Source organism: Olea europaea, chromosome 1 (genome assembly GCF_002742605.1).
Source record: "Olea europaea var. sylvestris chromosome 1, O_europaea_v1, whole genome shotgun sequence".
NCBI classification, from domain to species: domain Eukaryota; kingdom Viridiplantae; phylum Streptophyta; class Magnoliopsida; order Lamiales; family Oleaceae; genus Olea; species Olea europaea.
In genome coordinates, this window is record NC_036237.1 from 31,575,147 (window position 1) to 31,601,311 (window position 26,165).

The 26,165-nt window shown below is 37.4% G+C and overlaps 1 protein-coding gene and 1 long non-coding RNA gene across 6 annotated transcripts; one reads left to right on the top strand and one right to left on the bottom strand.

Moving 5' to 3' along the window:
• The first annotated feature begins 3,873 nt into the window (after positions 1–3,873).
• LOC111401257 lies at positions 3,874–8,023 on the top strand. Of its 5 annotated transcripts, none has more exons than XM_023028919.1 (5): positions 3,874–6,327; positions 6,394–6,531; positions 6,599–6,689; positions 7,297–7,385; positions 7,487–8,023. In XM_023028919.1, the coding sequence occupies exons 1-5, from the start codon at positions 6,169–6,171 to the stop codon at positions 7,706–7,708; spliced, it is 699 nt and encodes a 232-aa protein (XP_022884687.1). In that variant the 5' UTR covers positions 3,874–6,168; the 3' UTR covers positions 7,709–8,023. The 5 variants fall into 5 exon arrangements, 4 of the variants coding, with proteins under 4 accessions (XP_022884687.1, XP_022884697.1, XP_022884714.1 ...); XM_023028929.1 differs by having other exon boundaries at positions 7,297–7,380; positions 7,497–8,023; XM_023028946.1 differs by having other exon boundaries at positions 7,497–7,609.
• Positions 8,024–9,416: 1,393 nt separating this feature from the next.
• On the bottom strand, positions 9,417–11,190 carry LOC111401277. Its single transcript, XR_002703972.1, has 3 exons — positions 11,037–11,190; positions 10,306–10,396; positions 9,417–10,046 (listed from the first exon to the last, which is right to left on the bottom strand). It is a non-coding gene; the product is annotated as an uncharacterized LOC111401277 (long non-coding RNA).
• Between the last annotated feature and the right edge of the window lie 14,975 nt (positions 11,191–26,165).

The window sequence follows — 26,165 nt, forward strand, 5'->3', positions numbered from 1 at the left end:
TCAAGAGCAATAACGACGGCCTCATACTCGGCCTCGTTGTTGGTTGCTTCAAACTCGAATCTGAGAGCGCATTGGATCTCTGTTTGTTTGTCAGGGCTGATGATGATGACCCCTGCGCCCGAGCCCGAGGAGTTCGATGCTCCATCCACAAATATTTGCCAAGTGTCCAAATTAGTGCTCATGCTCGAGCTCTCGCCTGGCCCCCGAGGCCTAGGGGTTAGTTCTGCAATGAAGTCGGCCAGAGCTTGGGCTTTGATAGATGGGCGTGGTTTGAATTCTATGTCAAATTCCCCAAGCTCGATTGCCCATTTCATCAGTCTTCCTGATACGTCCGGCTTCTGAAGTATATGCCTAAGTGGTTGATTAGTGAGCACCACAATAGGGTGAGACTGAAAATATTGCCGGAGTTTCCTTGCTGCTATAACCAAGGCAAGGGCAAGTTGTTCTGCTAAAGTATACCTGGTTTCCGCGTCCAGTAGGACCTTGCTTACATAGTAGATAGGCTGTTGGACTTTGTTAACCTCTTTCACCAAGACCCCGCTGACAGCATTTTGAGATACAGCCAAGTACAGAAATAAGGTGTCACCAGGCTCAGGCCTAGTGAGAATTGGGGGAGATGCCAATGTTTGTTTGAGCTCCTGGAAAGCTTTCTCACAGTCTTCACTCCAATCAAAGCCTTGGTTTCCTCTGAGGACTTTGAAGAAGGGATAGCACCTGTCCGATGCTCGGGACATGAACCTGTTCAAGGCTGCTACCCTACCAGTCAACCTCTGTACCTCTTTCTTGTTCCTTGGTGATTCCATAGATGCCAAGGCTTGTATTTTGTCAGGGTTGGCCTCTATCCCCCGATGAGTGATCATAAAGCCCAAGAACTTGCCCGAGGCAACGCCGAATGCACATTTCGCGGGGTTCAACTTCAGTCCGTATTTTCGCAAGGTGTTGAACACTTCTTCAAGATCTGAAATATGTTGGTCCACCTGTTTGCTCTTAACCACCATGTCATCAACGTACGCCTCCACATTCCTTCCAATCAAGTTAGCAAAGACTTTGTTGATGAGTCTTTGGTATGTTGCCCCTGCATTCTTCAAACCGAAAGGCATGACCTTATAACAGTATATGGCAGAATCGGCCATGAATGATGTCTTTTCTTGATCTTCTTCGGCCATGAGGATTTGATGATAATCAGAAAATGTATCCAAGAAGCTGTACAACTTATGTCCGGACGTGCTATCCACCAAGTTGTCAATCCGTGGTAGGGGATAACTATCCTTTGGACATGCTTTGTTAAGATCTGTAAAGTCAATGCAGACCCTCCACTTACCATTGGCCTTCTTTACTAAAACAACATTGGCAAGCCAATCGGGATATTGGACCTCCCGAATGAATTGAGCGCTGACGAGTTTGTTAATCTCTTCGCGAATGACCTCTCGTCGTTCTGGGGCAAACTGCCTTTTCCTCTGCTTTACCGATCTGGCTCCTGGGCTAATGTTAAGCCTATGGACTGCAATTTTAGGGTCTATCCCTGACATATCCTCAACCTTCCAGGCGAAAACGTCAATGTTGCGAGATAAGCAACTAACAAGTTCTGTCTTCAGGGTGACGTCAAGATCCCGACCAATCGTCATCTTCTTATCATGCTCGAGCTCAATTTCCATCAATTCTTCGACAGGAGCAAGTCTGACTTGTTGCCCGTCCTCGGGATCCATCCTCGAGATTTGCATGACGTCGTTATTTATTTCCCGAACACTGGCAACATAGCATTGTCTGGCAGCTGTCTGGTCTCCACGGACAACCCCAACCCCATTATTTGTTGGAAACTTCATGGCTAGGTGGAAAGTGGACACAATGGCTTTAATCTTGTTCAGGAGTGGTCTTCCCAGAATTGCGTTATAGGCCATTGAGACACGTACCACTTGAAAAGATGTCATCTCCGTAACCTGTTTCTGGCCAGAACCCAAAGTTAGTGGAAGTTCAACTACACCCTCTGGAGTGATGACTCCTCCACCAAACCCCTGGAGAAGAGTTTTAACCGCTTTGAGCTGGTGAGATGAGATTCCCATTTTGGCAAAAGCTTCTTGTGAAAGTATATTGGCCGCACTCCCGTTGTCAACCAAGATCCTCTTTACTTCGAAATTGGCCACAATCGCTGAGATTACCAAGGCGTCATCATGTGGAAGTGATACGCCTTCTAAGTCTCCGGTTCCAAAAGTAATATCCTCCAGCTTTTCCTGAGGCATACCAGAGGCCAAGGCATATCGTCGGGCATATTGTTTTCTTCCACTGTTGGAGTCTCCTCCCGAGGCAATACCTCCAATGATGATATTGATGGTTCCAGCAGTAGGTTGACCATCCCTTTTTGCCTCAGGGTCTTTTTCCCTGCCACGATCATTCCTCGGGCGTTTGTTGTTACCGACGTAGGAGCTCAGGAGTCCTCTTTTAATAAGGGCTTCAATCTCCGGTTGCAGGGCCTTACAGTTCTCCGTGGTATGCCCGTGATCCCGATGGAACTCACAGTACTTGTTCATGTCCCTGGATTCGGGTGGTGACCTCATTCTGACAGGCCATTTCAGTTCCTTCATATCCTTGATTTCCATCAATATATTGGTCTTTGACGTATTTAAACGCGTGAACGGCGTCGGGGGAACCTCCTGTCTCTGTTTTTTTCGATGCTGTTCTTCACGAGGGTTCGGGTCATGCTGTCTTTTATGCTCGACCCTGTCATGGGATGGTCCAACCTTTCTCGGGTTCAGTGTTTCCTCCATATTTATGTAGTTCTCGGCTCGGGTAAGAAGCTCGGTCACTGTCTTTGGCGGAGTTTTGGATAAAGACATCCTGAAAGCCTCACACTTTATGGCATATGTGAGGGCAGAAATCGCTGCTGTTATGTGTAGGTCGGGAATCTGGAGTCTTTCCTTGTTGAACCTGGTCATGAAGTCACGTAGGGTCTCATTTTGCCCCTGTCTAAGTTGCATGAGGGAAGCCGCTGTCTTTCTGATGCGTTTGCTGCTTGCGAAGAAAGCGGAGAACTTGTCCGCCAAATCCGAGAATGAGGCTATGGAGTTGGACTCTAAGGTTGAGAACCAATCCCTAGCGGCATTCGTCAAGGTTTGCGGGAAGGCCTTGCACATCACCTGATCTGGTGCGACCTGTAAATTCATGACGTCCGTGTATATGTTCAGATGATTGATTGGATCGGTGGTCCCATCATACTCTTTGATCCTAGGATACTTAAATCTGTCCGGCAAGGGGAATGTTAATATCTCGGGAGTAAATGGAGTGTTGGGACTGAATCTTGTCGTCCCTTTATTGCCCTGAAGTAGGCCCGCCGCAATTCCTTCTTGAATAATCCTAGCGAGTGCCCCGGACTCCATGGTCACTGATCTCGAGGCCGAGGTCACATGTGGTATACCCGAGGCCCCTGCTCCGCCATTGTCAGGCACATGAGCTCGAGCTCGAGCATCAGCCATAAAACCCCCCTGGGGTGCCCGTGTGGGTGATGGATGCGAATTTCTTTGACTTAGCAGCTGAGTCAGTGTGGCGACCTGTTGCCTGAGCTCTTCAAAGGCTCCAGTAGTGACGACTGCCGGCTGGGGCACTGGCACTTCTGATGATTCCTCTTGAGGAACAGGGATATCCTCAGGAGGGGGTTGGTTTGGAGCGGATGAGCTTGCGGGTGGAAGACCTGATTGTTTGTTTACCATGGCTTTTGGTAGCGATTCCCACAGACGGCGCCAATGATGCTACCAAAAATCGTACCTGTAGATTTCCCGAGCTTGATGACTGATTATGAGCACGAGCGTGATCTTCCGATACCTGAGACAAAGGCAACGAGGTGTGTTCTCGTCGCCCCTCCGATGCTTAAGTCAGAAAGGGAAATATATGCGTGAGGCTATGTGCTGAAGAACAATGTAAAACGTACCTGAATAATGGCCCAAGGTTCTGCTTTTATAGGAGTAGGTAGTGTACTCCTAGTAGGATTGTGTTGGTTGGATGTTTTAATCCAAGAGAATTTCTATTATAAAGAGTGTCCTACTTGTGATAGAATTGTTTGACAAGTGGTGTCAGGTTTGGTGTAGAATCCTTGGGTGCTTAGGTTTGTTAGTTAGGCACCTAGGTCTAGGAGGCATGTTGGTGGTGTATGTCTCGAGGACTATTCTCGAGGTTATTGAGAGAATGTAAATGTGTCCTCGAGGTATCTCGAGGACTATGATATCTCGAGGACTTAGGATGACCCCGAGGACCATAGAAGAGAAATGAGGTAGGGGTATATATTGAGTCCTCGGGGATATACTCCTCGGGGTATATCAATATTGGCATAGTCAGTCGGAATGTTTAATGATGAAAAAGAAATTTTTGATTTTTACAAAAGATATGCATACAATGTAGGCTTTTCGATTAGGAAAAGAAATTCACAAAAAGATGATGATTGAAATCTGAGATATGTTGTGTTTACATGTAGCCGTGAAGGCCAAAGGAATAGTAACACAAGTGGTTCTTTGAAGCCGCAAGCTACCATTCAAACAGGTTGTAAAGCCAGACTAATTGCTTCCGTAGATGCATCTAGAGTATGGAAAATTAAAACGGTTAGTCTTGTTCACAATCATAAAACCAGTCCTTCGAATTCGAGGTTGTATCGTTGCAACCGAGAATTGAGTGTCCATGTGAAATGATGGCTTGAAGTAAACGATATGATAGAAATTCCGTTGCATAAAAGCTACAACTCCGCAATAGTAGAAGTCGGGGGATATGATAAAATAACTTGCATCGAAAAGGATTGTCGAACTTATGTCTAACAAGTGAGGCGGTTAAGACTTGGAGAAAGTGATGCTGCAGCAATATAGGCCTACTTTTCGAACATGCAAGCAAGATGTTCAGGTTTTTTCTTTAGTATGGATTTAGATGAGGAGTCACGACTGAAAAATATTTTCTGGGTAGATAATAGGAGTAGGTAAGCATATAAGGAGTTTGGAGATGTTACAACATTCGATACGACGTACCTAACTAATAAATATGACTTGCCTTTTGCACCTTTCGTTGGAGTTAATCATCATGGACAATCAACACTCCTTGGTTGTGATTTGGTGTCAAATGAAAATACAGAAACATTTGTGTGGTTTTTCAAGACTTGGCTTCAATGCATGCACAGACAAGCCCTCAGCGGTATTATTACCGATCAAGACAAGGTCATGCAGAATGCTATTGAGATCGTGTTCCCAAACACGAAACCTAGATGGTGTTTGTGGCACATATTGAAGAAGTTGTTAGAGAAGTTCGGATACCACGAGGATAAGGGTGAGATATTCTCTGCTATACACGTACTGGTGTATGATACTAACATTGTTGCAAAATTTGAATAAGGTTGGAGTGCGATGATAGATAAATATAACTTGCACGACAATGACTGATTGTCGGGATTGTACGTGAATAGAGGCCATTGGGTACCTTGCTATTTAAAAAGCAGCTTTCGGGCGGGAATGTCAACAACGCAGCGCAGTGAGAGTATGAATGCGTTATTCGATGGGTATGTGCACTCAAAGACATCATTGAAGCAATTTGTCGAATAATACGAGTGAGCGTTGGGAAATAAGGTAGAAAAGGAGTTCTAGACAGATTTCAAGCCTTTCTCGCAAATGGTACCATGTGCAAAAACTAATGTATACCATTTCAAAATTTAAGGAAGTTCAGAATGAGTTTATTGGGAAGATGTATTGCAATCTCATATCTTCGTCAGAGGGTTTTTCAAGGACGACGTATGAGGTCATAGAGGATATTATACTTGACAATCGAGTTAAGAAAAGTAAGTTTTTTGTCACATTCGAGACAAAAAACTGTGAATCGTATGTACTTGTCACCTCTTTGAGTTTCGAGGAATAATTTGCAGAATGCGATCGCTGTACTTCTCCGTAATAACGTCACTTCCCTGCCCGACACATACATATTACGAAGATGGAGAAGAGATGTGAGTAGAGCGCACACTAGGGTCGCAGTGAATTACGATGGTTTAAGTAGCAGTCCTGCCCAGTCGAGATATGACAAAATGTGTCAATTATTTGCATCACTTGTGAACAAGATTGCAGATGATGACGAGGAAAGCCGTGAGGTAATGGAGTGGATGGAACACAAAATCAAATAGTAAAGACGACGAGGTCGATTTCTGGAAGTAATAACATGTCCTTGCAAGCTTTCCATACAGCGTTGGATGATGGAGCATCACAGCATACAATTAGCCTCGAAAGTATACAGGATCCAAAATGCTCGAAGAGAAAAGGTGCACCGAGGAAATTTCGAAAGAAAAGCCCGTTGGAATCGAACTCCAGTAAAGCAAAGGTATGTTTCCAATTTATTTTGGTTGGTCAGATAGTGTATGGAGTAGTAATAATTTGTGTTATGCAGTCGCGTCCGAATTCAGTCAAGGGAAGGAGGTCGGAAGTAGGCCCAAGTAAACTAGGAAAAGTTCAACTGCTTGTACAAACATGTGATCAAGGATCGTACTACATGCAGGCACCGGTCACATTTTCAGAACTTATGTTGGTTCGTCTATTTCAATTTCTTACTTTGCACGATTTGCATGTTGTAGTTACATTATAATCTTTTGTAGGATGGTGCTGACGATAACGTATTTGCACAACAAGAAATGTCCCCCAGTTTCTTCCCAGTAGCTCCACCAAGTGATCTGTTGTATAGTCAAGGTAATTATATGATTGAACATATGTACTTTATTTGAAGTTGTGGTCGCGTGCATAATAACTTTTTTCAATCGACAGCCGGACATGCAATGCCTTACCCCTATCCGAATGTACCTCACCATCGTGGAGAAAACTTGTGATGGTGAGTGGGGTTGGTTTTTGAGCTATTGATCATGGCCTGCAAAGGTCGCACTCGACGTTTCAGAGGTGCACTTTCATAGTTTCAGAAGTATATCATGACAATGGTCAAGCGTCGGTAACATGCTATTTTCAATTTTCCTTTCTGAGACTAAATCAGTTTACAAGACATCCAACGTTATAGTCAAGTTAATAATGTTGAATTTATGTTATTCCTTCTAGGTAATAGAAATTTATGTCACATCTTCTGCTGCTACATTTTCCTCTGTTCAGCTATCCTAATGGCAATAGCTTCTGCAATTTGAAGAAATGTACCTTCTATTTCTGCTAAAAATCTAAGAAAGATCCAATCAATATCTCTAGCATGTCGCTCCTGATGGCGAATCAAGAACACTGAATGAGTACAGTAATTCTCACAAAAATTCACGACCCAATAATGTCCATAGACTCCATTCCAGGTTCTTGTTTGCAGATCCTCAGAAAAGTCACTCCAATCGGACTGTTATTGTTAAATCTACGGAATCAACTAGTGGTTCAACCTCTACTGGCATTCTAAGTATGGTATAAATTTTTCTGTGCATGTAGTTTTTTCTCTGCCCATGTGAAGTTTTTGAATTAATGTGTGCGCGATTAGTTTTAATGGAATATTAACATGTTTTTAGGTGTTTACAGTGATGCATTTCATAGTTTCACTTGGAATCATATTAGCCATGGATAAGTATTTGAAGAAGGCATTCATTGCAGCTGCCATTAAGTTCCCAAGCACTCTATTTGGAATCTTTTATGTATTCGCCACTTTAAATGTTCTTGATTTCGTTGTCCTTGCGGCGGCATCTGGCTTGATGAACTTCTTTGAGCCTGCGTTTCTATTTATTCAGAGGTAGCTTCCATTGTTCTATGGACCTTTTCTGGTGGTCTTACCTCTGGCTTCTATATGGAACACCTTTGCAGAAGCCACTGCTCCGTTTGTTAGATTGGGCAAAGGGCAACCGAGGCCCGATGGTGGCTTTCATGACTGTCGGAGGGATTTTGTTTGTGATTTTGGCGTCCATTCTGTATGGTATAATAAACACTCAGAAGCAATTATTTGGAAGAGATCTGTAGATATTATTTTGGAACACCTTTGCCGGACAATGTTTTGTATTTATGTTCTTATGACTTGATGCTGCTATATACAATTCTACCATATTTATTGAATATGTTGATCACCAAAGGTAATTACATGTCTGCAGGCTTCGAATATAGAACTTTTTGTTGACCTAATGGTTGATTTATTGTTTTGATTATCACAAACAAATTGCGTTTGATTCTAACAAATTGAATTTAAGTGATTATTGCAAATTTATGACACGAAAGAGCTAGATCGAGAATCATGCAACATTGGCGCAAAATGACAAACACACAAGCAAGATTGAAGATTTACGAACGAGGAAATGGAAATTGAGCTTTCACGCACAAAATCGCATTGGATGAAGAAATCGAAGACATTAGCTATTGATGCATTTCTATATTCAAATGTAAAGGTAAAACACTTTAATATTTTGCATCGATTATAGCTCAAACAATTTTTATGCACGAGAATTATCATGACAAACTTTATTTGTATAAAAATTATTTTTAAAAGATAAGTAATTTGATTTTCACAATTAAATCTTTATGAAATTACTTATCTATATGAAGTATATAAGAAAACCCTTCAAGTACCTTAAAGAACATTTTTCACGAAGAATGAAAAATTCGATGGGCAAAACAATTGCCCATCCGGACGTCTGAATGGGGGTGCTCAACAGTTGGATTTTTTACTGTTTGGCAAATGGCTAGTTAGCCGTTCGGATACCAAGTGGACGTCCGAATCACTTGTCCGGATCTCCTATTCGATGGCTATAAATACCTCGCTTTTTACCTCTTTTAAACAAGAATTCTAGAGCATTAAAGAGAGTTATTTATTGATCTTATCTACCTTGTTTTTTAATATTTAAGAGATCAAAATACTTATTTGTTGAAAATTTTTTTGAGTGAGTAACTTTTTGAAAAATCATATATTTCAATAAAAGTTTTTCACACAACATTTGAGCTATATTTTTTGTGATTTATTGAAGTGTTGTGCCTGATTCTCTCTTAATATTTCGTTGTGTTCATATCATTTGTTAAGAGAGAAGCTTTTCAATTGTAACTTTGATTTCTTGTTCATTGAATTGTGGGTCGTGTTGAGGTCCCGGAAAGCTTAACGTGTAAAAGGATCAGTGCTCCTTAGTTGTAAGTCACCGGAAGCGTTGTAAGGGTTGGATTGCACCGTAAGTCAATCAAAGATAGTGAAAAAGGCCTTGCTCGTGACGGAGAGCTTGGTTATGGGAGACGTAGATCGTGATTGGATCAAACCTCGTTATTACATCGTTTGCACTCTCTTTTCCCTTCCTCTTATTACTTTTATGTTATCTTGTTTATTCATAGTTATTTGCTTAAATTTGCGTTTATTTTCGAAAAAGTTTCAAATAACCAATTCACCCCCTTCTTGATTAGTTGTTCTTGGGCTTTCACTTCTGATAAAAGAAAAACTGCTGGTACATAATTGAAATTTGGATTCACTCCCAATTGACTGAAGAAAAATTGCTGGTACATAATGAAGAGAACAAACTGCAGTCCACTAAAATTAACATCAACATCATTCACATAACGACGGAAACATGAAATGCGACTACATTACAATGATTTGTTCACACAACACAACACATATTATACATCAACTCTACATAACACAACATATATTGCACATCCTAAATGTTACCGATGCCTCCTAAGAAAAGATCGTGTTCCCAATCATGCCGGCCCCTTCCATTTCTTATCCACTCCCGCACTTCCATTGGCCTTCCTTATTGTCACGTTCAAAGAAATTTCAATATTTTGTTCTTCGTTTACCCGACAAAGGGACTGGAACATACGAGAGAACTGCTGGACTTCTTAAAGTGCCGCTTGATTATTTGAGTTCATTGCAATAGTAGTCGATCCGTTGCTCAATTCTCATTCGTTAACCCATTCCCAGTATTTACAGTTAGCACTACAGCAATTGAACAATTTTCCTTTGTTCTTCGTTTCCCTCTAAACCTCAAAGCACTTCACATATCCAATTTTACACCACAGGCATTGTCGTTTCTTGGGTAATCTGTGAAGAAGTGTCTTTTCTCTCTACAGCTATGACAACGTCCGAAATTCTTTCCTGCCATCCTACATACAAATGAAAGACAAGTTTCACTACATTAGACAACAACCACACACCAATGTAAAATCCACAAATTTACAAAACTCATAATCCATTCATTTTTTCCTTCTGTTATATTTGACAAAAATTTCTTAGTTGACAAGCCCATCCCATACGATGTAACATAGGTAGAAACACAATCACCTATCCCATAAGATAATAAGCACAATACAGCTTCTCATTTGTAAAGGCTAGGAATTGACATATAAATTAAAGCGACCTTACCAAGTATAGCAAAGAAATAAACCAATAGTGGTTTATCTGAATTCTCTAACACATCAACAAAAGAAGATAAAGTTTGTTGTTTCGCTTTGACCTGATCATAAAAACATTAATTAGACTTAAAATACAAAATTTACCAACGTATGATACAGAGGAAGCTCAAATAAGTATGGAAAAATTAGTAAGTCTGAAAGTCTAGTCGTAGTCCACTGCTGCTTTAAATCCAAGCTCAAAAAACGTACATCAATGAATATAGAGAAATCGGAGTCTACTGTGTAAGACATGAAATTCTAATATAAACAAGGAATTACAACATTCAGAATTCTAATATTTTATACTTGATTTCCAATTTACAGAATTGCTCCGTTTTCTCAAATACAGTGAAAAAGAGTCTCGTTCCGTAAATCATAATCAACATTCAATTAAATCGCATAACACTGAAAAGATTAGACAGATGTCGTTAAAAAGGGAAGGAGACCTAATTGAAACAATGCAGAAACTTCCAAAAGGGGGAAAATCGCCTTCCTTACTAATTAAATCAAAATGATAAATCCTCAAGTTCAACACCTATGGATTCCCATAAATAACTCATAAATCCAAGCAACTCATCAAATTAAATGTTGCAATATATATGTATGGAAGAAATAAAGAATTCAAAATAAAAAATAAAATTAATTATAAATCAATCTTCCATTTCAAACATGGAACTGAGAAAAAATATAAAATTTACCCACCGTTCGACTAATCGACAGACGATCACTACAGTAACCACGAGCTTCTTAATAAGGTCATAACGGAGGAGTGCAGCTTCATTTTACCCACCGTTTCGCCTATGTGGGTTTTCTCAGAGTTTGGGGACGGGGGAATGAAAGGGAAAAAGAGATGAGGTTAGGATGTAAACGAGTCTAGTCGGCTCGCGAGTCGAAATTTTGGGCTCAGGCTCGCCTCGAGTAAATCGTAACGGGCTTTTTTTGGGTCGGGCTTTTTACCAGCCGGGTCGGCTCGATTTTTTAATTTTTTTTTTTTGTAATTTTTAATGACATTTTTTTCACATGCTAATTGTTGTGGTACAAATTGTTGAATGACATTTTTTGAAAGAATTTAAAAATTGCATCATTTATTATTTATACAAATTACAAATTAAATAAAAGTACAACTTTCAAAATTATGTAATTTATACGAATAACAAAATAAATAAAAGTTACAAATTACAACCCTCCTCCTTTTTCCGGGCTTGAGACCGGCTACAATCAACGTAGGCGGAGTTAAAATTGTACACGAATAAAATATTTCGTGTATAATTTTTTTGAATCAAATAAATTTAAAAAATACATTTCTTAAAGAAAAATAATTAATTTAAAAACTTACAACATCTTATGTTTGGATATGCTGCAACTCTTCGGCCATTATACTATCAACATGTTCTTGAACACGTAATTCTGCACATTCCCAATCCTTCAAACATATCAAAGCCTCCAATATATCTTCTTTTAGTCTTGATCGTTCATCTGATAAAATTCAACCACCTAAACTGAATGCATCCTCCGATGCTACCGTAGACACCGGAGGTGTTAGTAGATCACGTGCAATTTTTGATACAATTGGATATTACCTTTCGTTACATCTCCACCAATTTAAAAGACTAAATTCTTGTAATTCGTGCGGTTGCAACATACTACGAACATCCACGCACATATACCTAGCTAACTCAGAAGGAATTTCAAGATTTGTACCACCAATATTGATCGCTCTAGATGTTGATGAGTTAGAACTAGAACTAAATGAAGGAGCACTTGTATTGCTATCTAAATAATTCCATAAATTTTCGGGATTTGTTGAAATATTTCTTGAAAAAGAACTTTGGGAAGTAGAACTACGCTGACCTTCATTTTCAGCATAATAATTATACATTTCACATAAAAAAGATTTTATATGCACGTGTGATAAATCTATATTCAAAAAATCTGATATCCCCTTTACAGTAGTTTTTGTGACAGTTAAATTAAGTCGATGGTCCATTACTGAAACTAAAAGAAATAAAGAAGGCAACTCTTCCCAGTATTTACAAAATTTTAACTCCATAGAGCGGACTACATCTGCAAAAAGTGGCAAATTCCTATATTTATGAAATGCTTGTGAAATGTAGAAAAAATGTTGTAAAACATGAGAAGATGTAGGGTAATAAATACCGCTACATTCCTTTGTAGTATCAAAAAAAGGTTGTAAGAATTTTTTCACGTAAAATGCAATAGTCCATTCCCAATCTTCCAAATTATGTTCGGGTCCGAGTGTATGCCTACCATTATAATATAGTGAAATCACTTTATCGTAATTTTCACACGAATGTAACATAAGATATGTAGAGTTCCACCTGTGTGTTACATCAGTGGCAAATGATTTCTCCTGTAATCCATACTCTGCACACAAACTATTAAATGCTTGTTTTCTTGCTGGTGACACAGTAATAAAATTTATTGCTTGTCTAATTTTATCTAAATGTGAACTTATATGTTCTAATCCAGCTTTTACAATCAAATTAATAATATGACATACGCAACGTTGATGAAAAAATAAATTTCCAAATACGGGATTAAGATCAGCAATAAATCTTTCAAAAACAACTTTGTTCACTGTAGCATTATCAAAAGTAAAACTTCGAACCATATCTTGTATACCATATTCCTGTATGATATCTTTTAAAACCATGTATATATTAGTGGCATTATGGGGAAATTCTACACATCTGAATGCAATAATTCTTTTATGTAGAAGCCACAGGTGATCAATATAATGAGCCGTAGCAGCAATATAACCTTTTCTATTACAACCAGTCCATAAATCAGAAGTAAACGATATAACACTATTAAAACTTTTTAGACTTTTAATAGTAATTTGTTTTCTTCTGTTATATAATTTTATTCTATCCGAACGAAGAGTATTTCCAGAATAAGAAGAATACCTCGGTTGGAGATATTTCTGCACGAGTCGGGTAAAGTGTATTGAATCTATCATCGTAAGCGGCATCTCTGCTGCAGCCACGTATGCAGCCATTCCTTCATGAAATCTTTCCTGTGAATATACAAAGGTGGAAAGAGTAGAATTAGAACCGCCAAACACTAGTTCGGTTTGTTTCGAGTCGAGATCAGCTGGTTTTGCTTTGCAACTCCTCAATACGTATCTATTCAAATGCGTTGTGCTCGAGCCAGGCTTCCAATTAAGTTCTTTGCCACAATAATTGCAACATGCTTTCCAAATATCTACTCCATTTTGAACACCAATTTTTTTTCGTGTCATATGTTGCCAACAGTCCGATGATTCTTTTTTTAACCTTTTTGTCTCGAGTACTTGAACTTCTTTCTCTTCAATATCCTCCAAATTAATTGAAACATTTTCACATGCATCGTAGTTAGATGGAGTACTCGAACTACCGCCAAACTGATTAACTTCATCACTTGTAAAATCCATAATAACTAGTATAATAAAAAATACTGAATATTAGACTGTAAAGTGAAAGAAATTGAATATATTAATTGTTATATGAGAAGTGAGAAAGAAGAAATTGAAACTTGAATCTGAATCTATGATATAGAAATAATGCGAATTAAAATCGATAACAAAGTGATTTAAAACTTCAAAAATCATATAACATTCCTTACGAGCCACGAGCCGGGCGGGCTCGGGCTTTTCCCGAGCCGAGCCACGAGCCGCCCGAGCCACCGAGCCTTTTTGACACCCTTAGATGAGGGTTTGCTTTTGTTTTGGGCCTATTCAAACAATTGACCCGTTTCTTTCTTTTTATTTCTTTTTCGTTTGCCAGCTCACCGTGTCAACCAACAGGTACGTGTAGCGGGATTGTGTTAGGCAACTAATGTTCAAATTCCATCCATGTGGATCACAGTTGCATATTTTTGAAAGATTAGGAACATTCATTAGCACAAATTGAAAGTTGAGGTAAAGTCTACAAAATTGAGAATGTTAAGTATCGCCGTTGCAATTTTTCCAATATTTTATCAGAAATTGAGTTAAAAAATGTTTGTGTACCAAGTCATTAAATCATCAAAATTTTAATTAAATTTTAATGTGATTGAAAAATTGTGGATCTTGTGAGATTAAAATTAATATTTCAATTTACTTTGATATTAAATATCAAATTTAATTTATGCCAAACCCAGGCTAAATAATTTACTTAATTCTAGTTCGAACTTTTTTGAAAATGGATTGTTAGTCAAATTAAGCTTACTAATAATCAATTTTCATAAAGATCACATACATAAGTTCAATAATGATAAATTAAGAAAAGATCTTATGTATGTGATCTTTTCATTATTTTTTTTAGAATTTTAAGCTATTCTTACAATTTGTAAAATTCAAATTTATTGTTTGTTTCGTTATTAAAATTAAATTCAAATTCATTTGTCAACTTTATTATTTGTATGCGATACAAGGGTTAGCGGTACACCTTTTTTAAATTAAAGAAGGACAAGACAATGCCATTTTTTAAGTTTAGTAACCAAAATTTGATCATCTCGAAATTTAGTGAGCAATCAAAGATATTTTCAAAGTACAGTGACATTTTTCAAAATTTAGTGAGTAATTTGAGCAATCAAAGACACTTTTTACGTAGCAATTTGGTGAAGTCCTGGTGGGATGTCGCCTGTGCATTCTGTTAACCACGTCACCGATTTCATTAGGGTTTGAAATTGAAGTTATGCTAGTGAGTAACGTTTAAGGTTTGAACAAATTTAGTGATTAAAATTTGATATTTTAAACTTCAGTGAATAATCGAAAACACATGCATAAGTTAGTGATTATTGGGACAATTAACCCTCTAAAATGAGCTTTGATATCTTCTTGATCAAATAATACAATGCAAGCAAAAGTTCCTAGATTCATAGAGCTATAGAACAGCATATAAGTTATCATGCTTGCATATCCATCATTTGAATCTCCAACAATTATTCCAATAATTGTAATTTATAATTCAACATCCATTACATTTCTAACTTAGTATTAGAGCCCTTAACGGCCAACACCGATGACACACCACAAAACACCAATCCCAACTCTTCTCCCATATCAACCTCAAGCAGAACGGTAGCATCAATGCAAAGAAGCAACCATCTCTCATCATTTGGCGTCAATCTAACTCAAGTGGTATCAGTTAAGCTTGACAATGATAACTTTCTATTGTGGACTGCTGTAAAGGAGAGAAATGGAGTTCAAAACAGGTCCAAGATAACCTTCCTTACTGGCAAGCTCCAAAAGTCAAGGAAAAGAACCATGAGCATTGATCAATATTTGAAGAAAGTGAAGCTCTTGGCAGATAACCTTGAGATTGCTAGTAAAGCTATTCCTCACTTAAAACTTAGGTTTTAGCTAGCTTGGATGAAGAATATACACCCATTGATCAAACTTCAGTCAATTTCACCCAAAAATCAAGCTCTAACTATTATCAATCCAGATCCTACAAGCCAGTCAATGGTGGAAGATCCCCAATCTATAGCAATTTTAGAGGTGGAAGAAGAGGTAGAAACATAAGTGGTAACTTCAATGGTGGTGACATACCTGTGTGGCAAGTATGTGACAAAGTTGGACATAAAGCTAATATCTGCAAATTCATATATGATGAGCAGTATAGAAGAACACCGCCAAATCAAAGGAATAGCTATAGTCTTTCACCAACAGCCTATATGGCATCTCCCAATATTGTGAGTTATCCCACTTGGTTTGCAGATACAGGAGCCAGTAACCAAGTCACAAACATTAATGCAGTCAATGAGTACACTGGTAAAGAGAAAATTATGGTTGAAAATGGGAATAAGTTACACATTTCACATATTGGTATTCCTCATATTCCTACCTTGACTGATAAGTCACTTGTGTTAAATAAGTTGCTACATGTACCTGAGATCAATAAAAACCTCATTATTGTTTCACAATTAACATTTGACAATCATGTGGTATGGAATTTCACTCTAATTATTGTTTTGTTAAGGACAAGCAAGCGAGGTAAGTGATGCTACAAGGAAAGCTTAAGGAATTATCAACTGAATTTTCCTCACCAAAACACTAAGTACCACTCTCAGAAGTCAGTCTCTTCAAATAAATTTTGTTGTGTTGTCCATCTTGTCAGTCCCAGTCTAGAGTCTACTCAAGAGTCTTTAAATTCCCAAATTGATGTATGGCACAAGAGACTCGGACACTCCTCTAGTCAAGTGGTATCTAAAGTTCTCAAAGGTTGTAAGCAGAAGGTGAAAGACAATGAAATCAAATCATTGTGTGGTGCTTGTCAGTTTGGAATAGCTCATCGATTGTCATTCTCTTTATCCACTTTATATGCCGAAGCTCCTTTAGAACTCACATACATAGATGTTTGGGGGAAAACACCAATTCAATCAACATCAAGCTTTAGATATTACATAACCTTCCTATATGATTTCAGCAAATTCACTTGAATGTATCCCTGATACAAAAATTAGAAGCACCAAATGTCTTCATTCAGTTAAAAAAATTAGTCGAAAATAAATTTGGAAGAAAGATAAAAAATTTGCAATCTAACTGGGGAGGAGAGTATAGAACTTTCACAAATCTTTTGGCACAAGCTGGAATCGAATTCAGACATTTTTGCCCTTACACTTCAGCCTAAAATGACAGAATAGAGAGAAAACAGAGGCATACAACTGAGACAGGACTGACTCTCTTAGCTTAAGCCAAATTATCTCTGAAATACTGGTGTGAATCATTTCAAACTGTCATTTACCTCATAAATAGGATGTATACACCTACACTCAAAGTGAATCCCTATTCCAAGTTCTGTACAGAAAGAAAGCTTGACTATAAGGCACTAATGATCTTTGTGTGTGCCCGTTATCCTTGTTTATCAAAAACACAAGTTTAGTTTTCTATCAACTAAATTTATCTTCCATGGTTATCGTGAGTCTCATAAAGGTTACAAGTGTCTTGCTCAATAGGAAAAATATACATTTCAAGACATTTGTATTCAATGAATCTAAATTTCCATTTGAGTCCTTGTTTCTTGCTCAAAACCAATCAACTCTGGGTACCTGAGACAGTAGGGCAATGCTTTCAATTTTCCTCTCATCTTGCTGATACAACTCATCTTGAAGTAACTCATACTATGCATCACCTACCTCCCAGCTTAAGTGACAATCAACCTTATAATGTTAATAATGGTGAGGAAGATAATAACACTCAAGGGTTGATGTGATATGAATGAGCAATGTGTGGAAACAGAATTTAAGCTGCCTTATAATATTGAAAGGCCTAAATCAAATGGTGATGTTGATCATACCAATGATCAACAACTAGTCAGCAATGAATTAATATAGAGACATAAGTAAAGAATAGGTGATCAAATACATCCTATGATTACCAGGGAAAAGACTGGAGTGTTTAAACCAAAGATTTATGTAGGAAAATCAATTGAATGCGGTCCTAAACCATCAGAACCCAAAAGTGCAATTGAGACTGATGAATAAAGATAGGAAGAAAGTCATGGAGGAAGAATTCAATGCACTGATGAAAACCAAAACTTAGAAACTTGAACCTTCATCACCAGCCTACAATATAGTGGAAAATAAGTGTATTTTCAGAGTGAAACACAACTCAGATGGATCAATTCAAAGCAAGGCTGGCAGCCAAAGGATTTCACCAAACCCTTGGAGTTGATTTCTATGAAACCTTTAGTCTAATTATTAAAGCATCAACCTTAAGAATTATTCTCACTTTGGCAATCTCAAAGTGATGGAGAATTAGGCAAGTTGACATCAATAATGCCTTTTTAAATGGTAAATGCGAAGAGGTAGTATGTATGAATCATCCAGAGAGATTTATAGACAAATCAGAACCATTCCATGTGTGCAAACTAGAAAAGGCACTCTATGGACTAAAGCAAGCTTCTAGAGCCTGGCATGATAAGTTAAAGACCACATTAATAAGTTAGAAATTCAAACAATCAAGAGCTGACACATTACCGTTTTACTTCAAGAATGACAATCAGATCGTATTTACACTCATTTATGTAGATGATATAGTGGTAACATAGAATAACATAGAACTGTAGCAAAGATTCAATGATGAATTGAACAGGAGGTTTGCATTGAAGGATATGGGGCAACTTCACCAACTTTTTGGGAATTGAAGTATGGTGGCATGACTCAGGGCTTCACCTTACACAAATAAGGTATATTGCTGAATTACTTAAGAAATTTGAGTTTCAAAATCTAAAGCCTTGTCTTACTCCCATCCTTGTTAGTAAAACTATGTCAAAGGCTGATGGAGAAGTGCTGAAAGATCCCTTAATTTACAAAAATGCAGCAGGAGGACTGCAATACCTTACACACACTAGATCTGACATCACATTTGCTATAAATAAGTTAAGCCAGTTTTTGCAATCACCAACATCCTCACATTGTCAAGCATCAAAGACCGTGTTAAGGTAACTAAAAGAGACAATGAATTAGGAGTTGTGGATACAAAAAAGTAATATATTAACATCAAATGGATATTCAGATGCAGATTGGACTTCCTGTCCAAATGATAGGAGATCAATAGCTGGCTATTGCATCTACTTGAGAAATAATCTGATAGCCTGGTCATCCAAAAAATAGCATGTAGTTGCCAGATCTAGCACAGAGTTAGAATACAGAGCCCTCGCATCCGCAGCCTAAAAAATTGCCTGTATTCAGTCATTGTTCAAATAGTTTGAACTCCCTTACGTGTCAACTCCAATTTTATGATTTGATTGTGCCTTAGCAACGAATCCGATGTATCATGCCAGAACAAAGCACGTTGAATTGGATATCCATTTTATTAGAGATAAAGTTTTTGGAAAAGAATTAGAAGTAGGACATGTGTCATCTTCTTATCAAATTGCAGATTTGCTTACTAAAGGTCTCTCTCACTCAAGATTCCTTTTCTCAAACGACAAGCTTGGAGTTATATTAGTACCATCCAGCTTGAATAAGGGGTGTTAAGAGCTAACATACACCTCAGCATTTAGGTCAACTTCCAATTGAGCATATAATCATCATATGCTCATCTTTGCCGTTCACTTTCTGTTACACCAATATGCTGCTGCTGACTTCAATTATTAATGGATTCCAAGCATCTTCCATAATGCAAGGAAACAGCTACAACTGTACATTCTAAAATATTTCTTATAATCTCATTGTAATGTGTGTGTGTGTGTGTGTGTATATTCATCCAGCTGAAACTGAAAAATACACTTGTAAATCATCGTCCAATATCCATTACATTTCTAATTACCATTTCTTTCATTTTCTGTATAGGTTTTTCTTTGGCCTCTGAAGATCATCTGCAAGATTTGGGTCCTACAACTCAATCTGTTCTTTTTTCTTGTAGCTATTTATCTTATTTTGAGTAGCTGAGGAAGAGGTTTTGGTTGCATTGGGGATTATCTGATCCTGCTTAATGAGTTTCTATCTTATTGGGGTTATACGTTGATTTTCTTAATTATTTTCTCCGCAATTTTTATTATTTTGGATAGCAGAGGAAATAGAGTTCAAAACCCAAACAAATTTTAAAAAATTAAAAAAATTAAAAAATGATATAGTTCTGAAAGATATGTTATATTTGTGCTTAACATCTTAAATTTGAAGCCTAATGATATAGCCTAAAATAATTTTACACGGATTGGCCCATACGGTGGAATGTGACCCGGTTTGGTCCTTTGTGCTCAATCTTGCATTTACTTAAAAATCGACTTTGATGGATGGCTGAGATGATGCTACTTGTCGTTGGCTAAACTGTTGGATGTATTGTGACCTTTTATATTCCATCTCTCTCATTTAGTAGATTTCGAGATTCTTCTTGGGTTACATTTTCTCTTTCATCTTTGTGATTTTCTCTCTGAAAATCTTTCTTTGATTTTCATCTGTAATCTTGAGTTTTTTGGTTTTCTTAGTGATGTCCAGTGTAGATTACGTTATGATTAGAGTTTTATTTACTTAGTGTAATCTGTAAACGAGAGAGAAGAGTAGGAGTTAAGGCTAAGGGTTAGGAGTCGAGTGATTCTTGAGTCTCTGATTCTTGTATTTTGACACACTTTGTTGAATTCTAGTAGATTAGAGCTTAACCACTTAGGTGGATGCTCAACGTTGTGAGTAGCCCATTCTTGGGTGAACATCCGGGCCTAAGGGCAAAAATCCTTGTCTTCTCCGTGTTTGATTTGTTCGATTTAATTTTGGGACTATAAGATACCAAAAAAGATAGAAACATTTAAATAGATCTGTAATTTGTCTGTCTCCTGGAAAATCCTTAATCTTTGTTTCCGTGGTTGATTGACTCGAGAATATTGTTTGCTATGTAACAGAATAAAGAAGGAAAAGAATATAAAACATATTTAAGGATAAGAAAATGGATGAGGCAGAAGGAATCCGATCTTGGAGGTCGAGATGATAGAATGCCCCATTTGTCAAAATGGATTTGTTGAAGAAATGACATCTACCACTGCTTTGGAAATTGATCATAGTCTCAATTTTGGACATGAAGGTATTGATTCCGAGCACCTCTTCTCGCTCTATGCCCCAATCTTGCTTGGCATGACGACTAATTCTCGTCATCGTCATCGTGTCAGACGTGTAATTTGAAGACATTGGTGAGGAGGAGGATAATGAGAACAGTAATCCTCACTGCCTCAAAATGGAGCTTGATTGTGAAACGGAGTTGTTCGCTAAAATTCTACACCGCAAGTGCACAGGTCGCGTTCAAATAATAAAGTAGACCTATTGAGTCCAAGTATCATCCCACAGAGATTGTATTAGTTTAAATTTAAATTATCTTCGCTTTAACAGAAATAATAGATACGTGATTTTTCGTTAACTAAATTATGATTTAATAATATACTTATAGATATAAAGCCTAAGTTAACTAAACTAATGCGTGATTATAACTAACTGCAAGTTTTATAAAAATATGATAAAGAAATGCGTACTAGGACCCCAAATCCCCTTATATCAATTCCCTTTAACTCGAATTTTATAAAATTGACAACACGATTCAATTATGAAGACCAATATTCCTAATTTGTTTAACAATCTCTCTCGAGTAGAATTAAATATATTTTTACATGTGACCCGACTATATTTCTATGATGAATGCGAACATATAAAAATGCATTAAAGATTTATGAATACTTAAAAGATCACGTAAAGTATAGAGGTATATTTCTATCCCCCTATCGGACTTTACGACAATTCATATAATGTTTAATTTATTTTTCATCTCTCGAGGATAAAACAAGACACAAATCTTATACAACTATTGCGTATATAATTGTAGAGATAATAAAATCCATACCAATCATTCAATAATTAAAAACATGTTTTAACGTCAAAATAAATAAAATTCAAGATTAAAGGTTCATAATATAAGATTCATCGCAAATCCTAGCACAAAATAATTTAGCCTAGCATAACGACGAAATTAAACAAAGAAAAGATAGAAGATATCACCACAAATGGAGCAAACGTGATTAATATCCAAATTCCTTCAGTCCGCTTTTGCTTCCGCGTGTATTTATATGTATTCCTTGGCTGCCTTTTGTCTTCAATTTCTGGCCTTCGGTTGCGTGTATATATATGTGTCCAGCCACCTTTTGCATGAATGTATATCTCTCAATTCCTATTGCAACTCGTATGTATATGGATATACATTCAACAGCAGCCGCTTATGTATTTGTTCCAGCAACTGTTGGAGGAATTTTGTGAATAGTGACGCCAAAATAAGTATAATGATGGTTTGTAAATTCGTGCCGAAAATTGGACAGAGTAACGGCAAAGAAAACACAAACAAGAAGAAGAAGAAAGTAGGGACAAAGCCGAAACAAGAGTTGGACTCTTTGTCCTTAAGTCGAATTTGCCCCGCAACGGTGCCTACGGATTTCGGCAATCGACTCCCAAGATACAACGGCTACACTTGTGTTTGTAGCACTCCAAAACACAAGTACAACGAACCAAATTTAGGCTTATGTACTCCAAGGATGAAATGAAGGAAAATCAAAATAAATGAAATGATTTTGATTTTGGATAGAAGAGAGGATGAGAGATGTTTTGCATATCAAAATTGTGAGGAATAGGACACCCAAAGGGTCCTATTTATAGACCATGAAAAAGTGTGGACGAAATGATTGAGGCCAAACCATGCACCATTTCCAAACAATGCACCTTTATGAAAAGGTGTCTATTCACTAATGGTTGAGGCCAATCCATGCACCCTTTCCAAACAATGCACCTTTATGAAAAGGTGTCTATTCACTGATTTTCGTCCTTTTTCATAATTTCTCATTCATCCGATATTGGTTTTCGAAATGCCAAATATACCCTTCAATACATGCAGAGAAATCAAAATTCTCTTTCGGGGGCGTAGCCCCTGAGCCCCCACGGGGGGCGCTGCCCCCTCGACCCCCGCGATCTGACCGGGTAGGTCGATCCCCGTTTGTGCGCCCCGAAGCGGCGAAGTGGCAAACAATTTTGCCTAAACGGATTGAATCGAGCTTTTGAGTATTTGGTCGAAGTCGATACGAAGTCACTTTAATCGATTTTCAATTCTCGATTTATTTAACCAATATCCAACAGCAACAACAGCCTTTTACCCTCCAAAATCTATCCGTGTATGTTTGTATATATATCCTCAACAGCCACCAACTTTTGCAGTCCAATTCTCCTCCTTGCCTCGACTTTCTGTGGGTGTATATATAACTATATAATTTGCAGTTTGTAGCCCACTAATTTAACACCAACCAGCCGACATTTCCCGGTTTTATATCTTCAACTAAGCCCCGTTTAATTCAGCAAAGCAGCACACCAATTCAAAAGCTCAATTCCAGCCTTTTTCTCTCTCCTGTGCGTGAGACTTTTCCGGCAGCCAGCTCCTTTTTTGTTCCCTTCAATCCGTCTCTCTTTTCTTCTTTTGTTTTCCCGTTTGCATGTGTATATATAATTGTTAAACCCTCATCCATTCTCCAATAATGAGGCCCAATTTCTATTCCATTACAATTGGTCTTAGGCCCAATTAAATGTAGTCTATTTTCCAAGGCTTCTCTTCCTGGAATTAAGGTAATTTAGTCCTCGAATTGATTTAATAGTGCTACTCATGTCCCTTTTTAGTTCAACTCAAGCCCTTCAATTTGCAAAATGTGGGATTTGTCTACAAACTTTCATCCAACGACCAATTTGTCCTTCTACTCTTTCCAATTGCTTCAAACGAGTCTGTAACTAAAAACAAAAGAAAATTAACACAAGTTAGGTAAAACTTAATAATTTGACGACATAAAAGCCTAGTTATGTAGTCCGAAAAAGTGCACAAAATGCGCTTTTCAAACACCCCTAAACTAAAATATTTGTTCTTCCTCAAACAAAATAAAATAACACTTAGGTATGACAATTCCGGTCTGGGACTTCATCCTCAATGTCTCCAACAGGATTATCAGCAAATCCCCCCCCCCCAAGTACTTTTCCTAATGATGACAACTAATTCTCCAAGTGTAAACCATAATATATCATCTTATTTAAATATTTATGTTACATAGATGGTCAGGGCCACATGGGCCCTGAACGGACAGGGACGCCAAATACAGCTTATTTTTATATTTATGTTACATAGACGTCCAGGGCACCAAACGTATAGCATGTCCCTTTGTATATAGATTATTTGCCTACCCAACTGTAATATTTTATAAAAAGATTGTGTTTCCATTATCAACTTGATATTTTTAACATGATTCTTGTCTTACTTCAGTGGTTTGGTTAAATTATCTTGATCTATTCCATGCCTTTTATGGCCTGTTTGGCAATGCTTTTGAAAAGTCAAAGCCACTCATGAAACTAAAAAACTACTTTTGAACCTGCTTGAATAATTTTCTGGAAGTGTTATGTCTTAAGTGGGAGGCCTATCAAATAAGCCCTTAATGGCGAAGGAAAATTTTTTGTAGAAAGAACTAATTCAATAGTCTCGTGTGCAAGGTTCATCGTTGATAAGCTTCGCACTATACTCTTTCAAACTAGAATATTGATGAGTGCTCCACGCTCATCATATTTATACAACTTAATTCATTATTTTGTTACCCTTGAGAATGTTTTAGAGTGTTTTAATGTGTGTTTTGATATTGTGATATAGGTTGATTAAATTTGAGGAATTAAGCAAAAGTGGGCAAAATTGGAGAGAATGGGCCAAATTGTAAAAGATCCAAAGTTCGGGGACTAAAATGCAAATAATCAAAACTTGTATCGAACCTCGTAATGAAGATTCGAGAGTTTTGGGAGTCAATTGGATGAAGAAAGATGTCAAAGTGATCACATTTAGACAAAATATGATCACAAATCAATTTCCAACCGAAAAGTTACACTCGAGAGTTTCAACCTCACACTGAGACCCATTTTTGACATAGCAAATGATCGAATTGGAGAATGATGTTTGAAGAAAAGTTTTAGACCTTTGAGTTACTTTCCAACGCATCTTGAATCACCTCGATCGGATAGCGGACGAGAAAGTTATGCTAAAAATACTGAAAGATGCGCAGTTTGTTATTTTCGGCCGAACCGAGCGCCTCGAGCCGCAACGCCCAACTCACCGAAAAATACAGCAAGCTCGCCGTCGTAGCGCCCATCTTCTCGACGCCGGATATGCGGGAAAACGTGTTTTATGTTTTTAGACTCTTTTCTTGGCCCAATTCAACCCTAATTCGTCCAAGACCCTAACATACTATAAATACCATTAAAAAAAACCTTATTTTAAAAAGGAATGGAAGGGAGGCAAGATTGAAGAATTCAACCACACAATTTGAAGGAGACAAAAATTGAAGACACCAAAAGGAAGGAGGAACAATATCAAGAAAGAAGATTGAAGATCTACCCAAAAGACTATCATTTACTATATGTTGTTTATTATAATTTGTATGATTTTCATTTATTACATCATGAACTAAACAAATTATCTAGGGGTGAGATTATGGTTTGATGATTTTATAATTATTTCTTTGATTTTTCCACATATATTTAATTGTGTCATGATTTTAATGCTTTCAATTATTTGATCAATAATTGAATGAATAGATACTACTCAATTCTGGCACTCGAGATAGGGGAATTTACTCGTGATCATAAGATTGACACAATATATGTTTTATGGGTTTTGAGAGAAAGTGTAAAATCTGTGAAGTTTACTCCATAAAAGAATCGAGACTTTTATAAATTCTTGATTTTCAATTCGGAATAGAGATATTGGAATTGGAATCTAGGACTATTTTCTAGCAGGCACTTGAGAGAGGGGAGAGGAATATATTAGGATTCTTGCTTTTAAATATAGGGAAATTAAATGGAATAATTGGAAATCGTTAAATCATAATTGAGATTAAGGCGAAATCAATCCCTAGGCCTTCTCATATTGATAATTTGCATTCATCAACTTTGTCACAACGAATCACATTACATTAGTTTAACATAATCATTCAATCATCTGTTCATCTGAATAAAGTAGGAATTACACAATTATAGTACTTAGTAAAAAATTAAATTACAATCCTTGTGGGTTCAACACTCTTACTTCAATACTATATTATAAAATTTGACATCGTACACTTGTGGTATAATTTCACATTGTGGAAAACGCGTCGCAAGTTTCTAGCGCTGTTGCCGGGGATTGTAGAATTTAATTTTTGCTAATATTATTACCAAATAATTTCTATTTTAATTTAGATTTTTTTTCTTTTTAAATTATTTTGCGACGCCTATTTCAGGTTTATGCGAAGATCGAGGAGCGTTGGACTACTACTTGTTGATCCTGAACCAGAACGAACCTTCAGATCTCTAAGGGGTATTCAGAGA